Below are 10,692 nucleotides of genomic sequence, written 5' to 3' on the forward strand. Positions count from 1 at the left end.
AAGGTTCCAGGTGGGGCCCGAACCCAGAACCTTCTTGCTGTGTGGCAACGGTGCTAACCACTGCGCCACTGTGCTGCCTGTGTGAAATTCAATCTCAGTATAAATACAGCTGTTCTGTGATGGCCTCAGAGGTTTGTTAGAGAACATTAGTAAACAAACAGCATCATGAAGACTAAGGAACACACCAGACAGATCAGGGATAAAGTTGTGGAGAAGTTTAAAGCAGGATTAGGTTATAAAAACATATCCCAAGCTTTGAACATTTCACGGCGCACCGTTAAATCCATCATCCCAAAATGGAAAGCATATGTCACAACTGCAAACCTACACATGGTCGTCCACCTAAACTCACGGGCCGGACAAGGAGGGCATTCATCACAGAAGTAACCAAGAGGCCCATGTTAACTCTGGAGGAGCTACAGAGATCCACAGCTCAGGTGGGACAATCTGTCCACAGGACAACTATTAGTCATGTACTCCACAAATCTGGCTTTTATGGAAGAGTGGCAAGAAGAAAGCCATTGTTGAAAGAAAGCAATAAGAAGTCCCGTTTGCAGTTTGCCACAAGCCATGACACAGCAAACATGTGGAAGAAGGTGCTCTTGTCAGATGAGACCAAAAATGAACTTTTTGGCCCACATGCAAAACGCTATGTGTGGCGGAAACATAACACTGCACATCAACCTGAACACACCGTCTCCACTGTGAAACATGGTGGTGGCAGCATCATGCTGTGGGAATGCTTTTCTTCAGCAGGGACTAAGGAAGCTGGTCAAAGTTGATAGAAAGATGGATGGAGCTAAATACAGGGCAATCCTGGAAGAAAACCTGTTAGAAGCTGCAAAAGACTTGGGACTGGGGTGGAGGTTCTCCTTCTAGCGGTACAACGACCCTAAACATACAGCTAGAGCCACAGTGGAATGGTTTAGATCAAAGCATATTCATGTGTTAGAATGGCCCGGGCAAAGTCCAGACCTAAATCCTATTGAGAATCTGTGGCAAGACTTGAAAATTGCTGTTCACAGATGCTCTCCATCCGATCTGACTGAACTGGAGCTATTTTGCAAAGAACAATGGGCAAAAATTGCAGCCTCTAGATGTGTAAAGCTGGTAGAGACATACCCCAAAAGACTTGCAGTCTTGAAGTATTGACTCAAGGGGGCTTAATACACATGCATGCCACACTTTTCAGATTTTTATTTGTAAAAAATCTTGAACACCATGTATCATTTTCCTTCCACTTCAAAATTATGTGATACTTTGTGTTGATCTATCACATAAAATCCCAATAAAACACGTTTAAGTTTGTGGTTGTAATGTGACAAAATGTGTAAAAATTCAAGGGGTATGAATACTTTTACAAGGCACTGTATAGTCTGTCCTATATGACTGAAATGTCAACCTGCTAACTTCCACTTTTTTCATGTTGTGCAAATTTATTGTACTAACAGGGAGAATGAACTTTGCCCCCATCTCTGATTATTTTTGGCCACTTAAAACAGGAGCAAATACATGCAAAAACTGTGGACACTGGACTGAGGCAGGCTTTGAGCCCATGATTTCAACCTGAAACCCACAGCTATTTAGGAAAACAAATTCCACTGAGATTTACAACCTCTTTCACAAGGTAACCCCGGCAAGACAAGATTTCCCTTTGGAAACTATTCAAGTGATTGGGGCAGAAATCATGAAGGCTTTCTTTCCCTTCTCTGTCCAAACACTGGGGAAAGACAGCAGGCTTGTCTTGTGACCTAAAATTAAAAGTGGAGGTCCATGAAATATGTTTGCAAAGATATGGAGGAGGTTTGTCTACAATAACTTTATAAATCATCATACACCAATTTAAAAATATAACAGTAAACAGTAAGGATGGGATGTGACTGTTTCCTCGATATGGTTCAATGCACAGTATGGTCTGTATGATTCGATTCAATCATGATACAGTTAAAAATTCAATGGCAACAATGTTTGACTAGCTTTGGAATACCTGTACCACGTATATTGAGTTACATTATATTAGGCTATCTTATTTACAGAAAACATGAAGTCGCTGGTACACAGAGACCACACGATGCATATCACTAGACAAAATACATCCTTTTTGTATCGGGATATATTGAATTTCAGTATATTGCCCCATTCCTGGTAAACAGTGGTACAAATCTCTGTGCAAACTATTACTGGATACAAAAGCAGCCTGAAAAACAGCTACAAAGCATAGAGACAATTTACAAAAGCAGGATGCTGTCTTTGAGTGGTGTCTGCAGACAGGATTTTATAACCTTTAAAGGCCTTTTCAAGCCCAAATATATATATAAAAAATCTAATAACATGTTTTGAACAAATGTGGGGAGATTTCAGTTGACAAATAACAAGAGAATTGATTTGAATGTGCTACAACAGACCAAGTGTATCTTAAATCCAATTAATCAGTTAATTTCAAGAGACTAAACATATAATAGGCAAGGCTGTGCACTTATAGACAATTGAGAATGCTCATTTCTTGTGCTTTTAATGTGTTTTAATGTTCCTTCATTTATTCAGACACACTCAACAGAAGTATCCCAGCCCAGTGTATGCAAGTCATCTACTTTTGACTCAGCATATCTGTCAATATTAGGAATAAGGTAGATGTACAGCTAGATATAGGGCACAGCAATTTAAGTAAATAGTGTGATAAACTAACAGCTATTTCTGAATAGAGCTGAATAGGGCTTTATGTGCAAGTACTATGATTTACAGGATTTTTGTGATTCTAGGATATAAGGCCCAAAACCTACTTTGCTCTGAAGACCTCAACTATTTATAAAAGGACATCTGGTTAAAAAATAAATAACTAAATGAACTGAAATGAAATCCTAAGTGCAAATTTAAATCATTTCAGTGGCTTTAAAGGGTTGATATACTGCATGTAGAACTAAATTCAACTCATCTGAGGTCCTGCACTGGGGTCATCAGATGTTTTCTTGTATTCCCACAGAGATTCCTCTTTGATGACATGAAGGATCTTTGTGGAACAGCTGCTGCAATTTGTTTCAAATATATAATCTGCTCCCTGAAGTCACTTGGAATTTGATCTGGCAGTCATGCTGACAAAAAGCTGGTGTCAATGTGTTGCAATTACACTTCCCATTCTCAAATGGTGCTGTATTCACTACTACACCCAAAGAGACAGTGTGCCTGTACCTCCCAGCCAGTGATGAGTAGGTGGCTGCATGTTCATGTTGAATTCTCTATTTTAACTGTTATATTACAGAGGTCTAACATGATGTGAGGACAGTTAATGAGAGGGGGAAAAAAAGCATAAATGCATGCACTGACACATGCACACAACAAAAAGCCTACAATGTAAATCAGTGCACTTGGGAACCTTTTATGAGACAAGGTACCTTGTCCTTCGGGTGTCTCTCCGAGAGGATTGACTTCGACTTGAGTGGCGTCGACTTTCAGGAACAGATCATAGAGCCTCTTCATCTGATGCGCTGCCTGCGAGGTCCACAGAGGACAGTAATTACCCGATGGTACGGCTCTAAGCAGCCGGCCCCGCCAAGGCCACTCAACCTCCCACACAGGCGACACAAAACATGGCAAATCACCTTAAACATAATTGTAATTTACTTTTCTTTTTTTTTTTTTGTCAAGCTGTGTGAAAATAAGTAAATAAGACGGACTAAAAAACACTTACCAGCTCACTTTGATTAATGTGCTTACAAATACATACGCTTATAAAACACATTTCAGTGTATTATCAATACAATTTTATACAAAACTGATTTTTACTAACAGACAGTAGATGAACAGTTAGTGAATACAGCACCATAGAAATGGCACCTTTTAATCCCCACTGACAAAATCCTCCTTTTAAAATGATCTCAACAGATAAAACATATAATATTTCTACGGGTACAACTGTTCTTCAATAATAATGGCAGCTCAAAAGCACTGAAAGACATCTCTGTATATAGTTTCTACACACACCCCACCAATCTCACTTACATCCTTCTGTCACAAACACACCAGCACACACTTAACAGTATAGGCTTGCACACACACTTGGATCTACACAAAGCTCCTGTCATCCCATAGCTCATTCAAGACAGTAAAGTTAGAAGAGCTGTAATTATCTCTGAATTAAAGAGTCTGGCAGCTGACTCATAGCAGCCAATGAAGAGCATACTGACAGTGCAGGCACTCAACCAATCACTTTCTATTTCTCTCTTTGCCTGTTTAAAATCAATGCCCATTCAGTATCCTGCAAATAAAGAATCATATACAATGGGTTGCAACTAAAGCTCAAATGTCTTTGACTCTCACTTTGCTTCTCAGAATCAGATTCTTTCAGCTCATTTGCACGTATTCCATGTGTTAAGATTCTGAGCTAATCTGATTTCTCATGCTATGGTGGCTGTGGAAAAGAAAACAAATCAGTGATCTGATGCTGAGAGACAAATGGCTTTGAAATGAACTCTACATCTAAGCAGGTACTCATTCTGAGTGTGAGCCTAGGGTCTCTCTACTGTTTATCCATGGCCTTATTTTCTGATCCAATACAGCCTGAACAAGATTTGTGACACTCAAGGTGATGAGAAAAAAAGTCTGTTTTGCTGTCCTCTAAATCATAGGTTGCCCACTGAGTTTTATTTCTTACTACACGATTCACTCACAAAAATGGTGCATGTTCTATCAAATAATGGTATCAATAGTGATGTCAGCTCCCACATTCTGGCATAGCGCTGTGTGCCACTGCCAGACAGGACAATAGACCACCTGGCAAGTGAGCCTCGTGTAATGATGCTTCATAATTTGCCTCTGGCAAACTAATAATAGGCAAAGTTTGGTTTGTTTGTGAATGAGCACCATTGGTCTCTATGTGTGTGTGTGTGTGTTTATATCATAGATCTTTCTGCCTCTTCATCGCATTGTGACTTTAAAGCCTTCAGCGCCCATTACCTGTCTCTGCAGAGGTCCTCTGAAACCCAAATTAGCTGCCATGCGAAGTGCCTGGTCGTCTTGCACACCTTCAAATATATCTATAGCTTCCTATAAGATTAGCAGGGGAATTGAAAGACAGAGGGAGAGAAACACAGAGAAGTAGGGAGTGAGAAAGAATGGGAGGCTCAAACGCTGGGCTTTGAGTTGACACAAAGCGGATGTTCATATTAAAAATGCTGACATCATAATTAAGTACTGGCAAGCTGCCAGAGATGTAGAGAAGGAAGAGCTGGGACTGACGCAGTGGATATATGATCATCAGACGTTCATATCCTTGACTTTCTGATACTGAACTCTAAAACTGTTGTTATAGGTATAAAAATGTATGAAGGATTCTAAGGTGAAAAGTCCTGAAGCAAAAGTATAAAACTACAATTTGCGTTAGCTGGTATGAACTAATTTAAACTAGGTCTGGACCATACCGGTTTTAATGAGAAGTCCAAAATGTGCAGTGTGCTGTCGCGTGTGTCACCATAAGTAATTTGTTCCAAATATAATCTGAAACCACTGGTGGAAATAATGAATAACATAAGGGTGGAACTTTACAATCTGCTCTAACATCTGCAGATAATAGCAAAAGAAAGACTTATAACATTAGGAAGTGCAGGAAAACCTTATCTGTAATGCTTAAATTGTACATCTGTCAACACTGATAGGAATCTGTTGCAGAGTAGCAAACTGTCTATAGTGGATTAATTTCTGTAAATAAAATTTAATTATCAGCTATATAACACACAGAAGACTTCTTCATGTGTGTGTTTATTTGTTCATGTTAATTAAGCTCCAGTGTGTTGCTGTTCAGTTGCTGCTGTGTGCATGCAAGTAGAATAATAAATTAAATTGAATTAGAAAATATGAACAGACCATAGCTTACATCTGCAGGACCCACTTGGCGATTCAGTCCTGACACAATTTCAGGTCAAATAAAACCTTTAATTACAGGGTGACATACTGTATGTGAGCAAAGAAAGAAAGGGCTTTGCACTTTTAAAGAGTTCCACTGTGCCAGGTGTGATTGATCCATTTCAACGTCTGCACTGTTTTTGAGGCAGATACTTTTCATTGCCTTATTCATCTCATTTGCTATTGTAGCAATGGGTTTACATCAAAATCATATACCTTAAAAATGAGTTCTGGGGTTTTGGCAGCCACCTCCTCAATATCCATACCTCCCTGGGGGCTTCCCACCATGACGGGACCATTAAAGGCGCGGTCCATCAAGATAGCAAAGTAGGTCTCCCTGGTAATGTCCAGGGCCTCGGCAACCATCACCTGGACAAGGCACAGGAGGAGAAACATGGGCTAATGAATGAATTCTGCTATGATATCACATTCACTCCACGATCACAGACACACTTATTCACAGACATACTTAATGCTGCTCTAATAAAAATCCCATTTGATCTTCCCTGATCATCCCTAGCCCTTAGCAAACTTTGCCATTTTTGCATTACGCCGTATCTTTAAAAGTTGCATTATATTTAATACTAGATTCAACACACAGGCAAATTAGCAGGGTCCACAGATTGGCAGAATCTGTGAAGCACTGGTCTGAGGAAATCTCATTTGTTGAGATATGAAAGTCAAAGAGGCAATCAGAGAAGAACTATGCTGATAGGCAGAGGGAGGATGCAAAAACGACACTCATTTGGAAAAGAAAGGAAAAAATAAAAGGAGACAATCACTTGTGATATGGTTAATGAGCTGCAGGCTTTCTGGATGGAGTGTTTGCTGTGTTTGTTGCTTCTTGCTATGCTGTTCTTCTATCGCTCTGTGAATGAGGACGGACACCTTCTCAATGCTCCGTGTTAACTAACAGCACTCCTATCTCCTTGTCCAGATGTCGTCTTCCCCAGTCATTCACACATTCTCCTAAGTTCCTTGTCATCTGACTTGTAGCCTGATTCTTCACTCAAACTAAACATATTCTATTCCCACAGTCTTTCGTTTGCCCTTAAACCTGTTTTTGTCCCCTGTAGACTTCTCCCACAACTGTCTTTCACACCACCCGCCTCGCTGTTCCAGTCTTCTCTCCCATCACTCTCTTAGTGCACTGACATCAAATCCATGTAGCGTATGTAGAAGTGCTTCACTGTTTCCTTTCTCTGTTGTGCTGTATGGGTTGAGGGTTGATGTGAGCTCCACTGGCAGGTTGACGCCTAAGTTCTGGCTATTATCCTGCAGACCAAATTCTCAGTACACAATTACTGTGCTCAATCGTTTAGGTCAGTCAATGGCTGTTCATGCCAGGTCTGATTATAATGCTCCAGTTGATAGAGGCAAATTGAAGGTCATGTATGAATATTTGTCCAGTTTGGTTTGTTTACTTTTTACCATTTGCTTCTAAGATGTAGAATTAAATTCTGAGCATGTGAAGGTTGTTTACTGCAAGTGCTTTGTACAAAAATGAATAAAAAAAAAGTGTGACACTCATTTGATTCCACCTAAACTCTGCAGTACAAGCAGGAGCAGGAGATGGTTTGGAAGTGGAGAATAGCAGGGGTAAACAGAGATGGAAACTGACAAAGAAAAAGCTGGGGACGCACACACAAGCCACAAACAAAGGCTTCATCACCTGGAAATGTCTCTTTTGAGGAGGTACTGCATGCAGCATGTGAGTAGAGAAAATGATATTCCTGCTTGTTAGTGGCACATAGAAACTGTTGTTTACCACAAACATCAAATTCACAGTGGGCCCAGCTCAATTTATGCAACGAGACAACACCAGCCAGTGTAAAACCCACAGTAAACACCAGTGGATGACTACTGTTTAACCCTAAAAAAAAAAAACAGAGCCAGACTGCCTTCAAATTAATTAATTTTACATAAGTGCATTATTGGACTCAATGACTTAAAATGAGGTCAAGAGGAAAAATTTAAAAAGCAAAGTAAATCTTTCTTTCTTCCTGTGCAATGACTCACCATTTTCACTTTGACTCCATCTTTAGGTGTCTGCTTTGTAATCAGGTTGAAACCCAGCATCTTATTGGCCAGTTCACCAACAACTGCAGGGCTGAAGGAGATGTGATATAGGTCAATATCGTTTTTCAAACAACAGACTTTGATGTAAGAAAAGAAAAATTGCAGAAAAGCTTACACTTAAACAATGAAAGATGTGAAAAGCAGGAGAACTAACAGAATGCATAAGTCTTTTTCCCCCAACTCTTCAGACCTTTGTTCAGTTAAAGAGAGATATGCCTCTGCACTTTCTGGGCATTAATGTAACATATTCTAACAAAGCGCAGTGTTTGGAGACACTTTGGTACATCACTGTGAAAGAACCTCTATTTATACTCTGTTTAAAAGCAACCTGCATGCAGGGGCTGCTTCTCTAAGCCTGCTCTGGTTTTATAAGTGAATACAAATAAAGCTAGGGATTGTACTCATCCTGTGACAGATAAGAGGAAGGTGAACTGTGTGCTCATGTCACTATCTGGAGACGATGAACTGCAGCATATCTCACTTTAAAAAAGTTTCCATCCATTCTGAGCCCTGAAGTACAGTAGGTAGTATATGGTAGGTACCTTTACTAAAAAGACTGCACTATTTTAGTACAGAGAGAGAGGCAACATGCAGTACCTGATCAAAGAAAGGCTCTTTCAAGTTGTTGTTTAGCCTTTTGAAAAATGCAGAAGAGTTCACAGTGAGTCGTCATTGGAGGAATGCATCTATCACATTTAGTCATTTTAAGACAAGACTAAATAAACCCAAATCAACCTGAGGAAAGAAAACTCAGTATGATATGAAAAACACTGCAGCTGACCTTAAAATACCTTTTTAAACATTTAATTGAGAGTAGTTGTTCAAATAAGAGACACTGGAAAAAAGAGAAAAAACGTTTATTTGTAGCACAAGTAATCCTGACTGTGTCTTCATACCTAGGGAACATCTTCAGAGAGCTCTTTGAGCCCCCTCGCTCTAAAAGCTGCTGGCGTAGTAGAAAATAATATGAATCTATCTCCTGCAGTAACTCACTATGAGAAATGCACATATGGGGCATACGTACTCTTTTGTTAAATGCACTCCACCTTTAAGGCCACTGTCAAACACACCCTTGCCTCTACCACCGGCCAGAATCTGAGCTTTCAGCACGATCTCCTTGGCATCTGAAAGAGAGGGAGACATGGACAAAGAGAAACAGACAGACAAAGAAAGTGAGACAGAACACTTAAAATTTAGGCTCAGTACCTTGAATGCCTCCTTGGGTCTGTCACTTATATGTCTATCTGATTGAAGGAAGAGGAAGGAAGAAGAAAATAGGGGTGAGTGTGATGTGTGAAAAGATCAGAAATTATGTCAGGAAGGAAAAATGTTTACCCTCTTGAGCTCAGCTGTCATTGACAAGGAAAATTACCCTGTACTACTAATTTAAAGGTATTACAGGATTTTACTGTACCCATACTGAAATTGACATAAAAGATCTTTTACAAGACACAGTCTGCAGCAATGCTAGTAATTCTCAGCAGAGCTTTGAGCTAAATGTTAATGCCAGCATGCTAACATGCTCACAGTAAAAATGCTAACATGATTAGCATGTACAGTATGCTTCTCATCTTGCCATCTTAGCTGGTGAACAGATGTTGTGTACTAATTAGCTGTTAGCTAACAGCTAATTAGCACAAACACAAAGTACAGCTGAGGTTGACGTGAACGTGATTAGTTAGGAAGAATTTTGGTCATAAACTACAGTACTGAACAAATTCAACATCTGAAATGATGATGGCACTTACAGTGTAAAAAAAGATCACTTAAGTTATTACAGTTAATAATGAGAAGAACGTGTTAGCCTGTACCGCATTTCATGTTAATCTTTCCAAGAGTTGTCAAGACATTTAATTCAAAACTGTAAATGTAAAGGTTTGGTGATCAACAAGGTCACTAGGATATATTGTCTGCACCAAACTGGATAAGTGAAAACTATGACCTGTTGGTGGCAATAGATGAAAAGTCACAGGATTACCAAAAAATATTAGGATTCATCAGCTGAGCACCACGGTTACCAAATTTCATGGCAATCCACCCAACAGTTATTGAGACCGTTCACAAAATTCCTAAAATGTCAACCTCATGGTGGCAGTAAAAGAAATGTCACAAGATCACAAAGTCAGAAGGGTTCATCTTATTAAGACCAGAAATATTTGTTTGGACCAAAGCACTGGACTGACAGATGGACACTGCCATGTCTAGACCCGTGCTGCTACCATGGCTAAAATTACATAAAAGATCCACTTGAACTGCTTCACTGATGTGTTTCTTTGCAACTGACATCCAAGAACTATCTAGCTGTCTACTATGTAAGAGGGGAAATAACTAACAGAACAACTGGAAAACATCACTTGGTCTTGCTCCAATTATATACAAACCCGATTCCAAAAAAGTTGGGACACTGTACAAAATGTGAATAAAAACAGAATGCAATGATGTGGAAGTTTCAAATTTCAATATTCTATTCAGAATACAACATAGATGACATCAAATGTTCAAACTGAGAAAATGCATCATTTTATAGGACAAATAAGGTGATTTTAAATTTCTTGGCATCAACACATCTCAAACGTCTGGGGACTGAGGAGACAAGTTGCTCAAGTTTAGGAATAGGAATGTTGTCCCATTCTTGTCTAATACAGGCTTCCAGTTGCTCAACTGTCTTAGGTCTTCTTTGTCGCATCTTCCTCTTTATGATGCGCCAAATGTTTTCTA

General features: G+C 39.5%; 1 protein-coding gene across 2 annotated transcripts in view; it reads right to left on the reverse strand.

Moving 5' to 3' along the window:
* suclg2 (succinate-CoA ligase GDP-forming subunit beta) overlaps positions 1–10,692 on the reverse strand; it is a 94,597-nt gene that overhangs the window by 45,017 nt on the left and 38,888 nt on the right. For both annotated transcript variants that reach the window (XM_020593159.1, XM_020593160.1), the window contains exons 3-7: positions 8,999–9,098; positions 7,915–8,005; positions 6,112–6,264; positions 4,951–5,040; positions 3,390–3,486 (exon numbers count right to left, since the gene is read on the reverse strand). In XM_020593159.1, the coding sequence (XP_020448815.1) occupies positions 3,390–3,486; positions 4,951–5,040; positions 6,112–6,264; positions 7,915–8,005; positions 8,999–9,098 (531 nt within the window). The remainder of the gene's footprint in view (positions 1–3,389; positions 3,487–4,950; positions 5,041–6,111; positions 6,265–7,914; positions 8,006–8,998; positions 9,099–10,692) is intronic.

Source organism: Monopterus albus, unplaced genomic scaffold, assembly GCF_001952655.1.
Source record: "Monopterus albus unplaced genomic scaffold, M_albus_1.0 scaffold18.1, whole genome shotgun sequence".
Taxonomy (NCBI): Eukaryota; Metazoa; Chordata; class Actinopteri; order Synbranchiformes; family Synbranchidae; genus Monopterus; species Monopterus albus.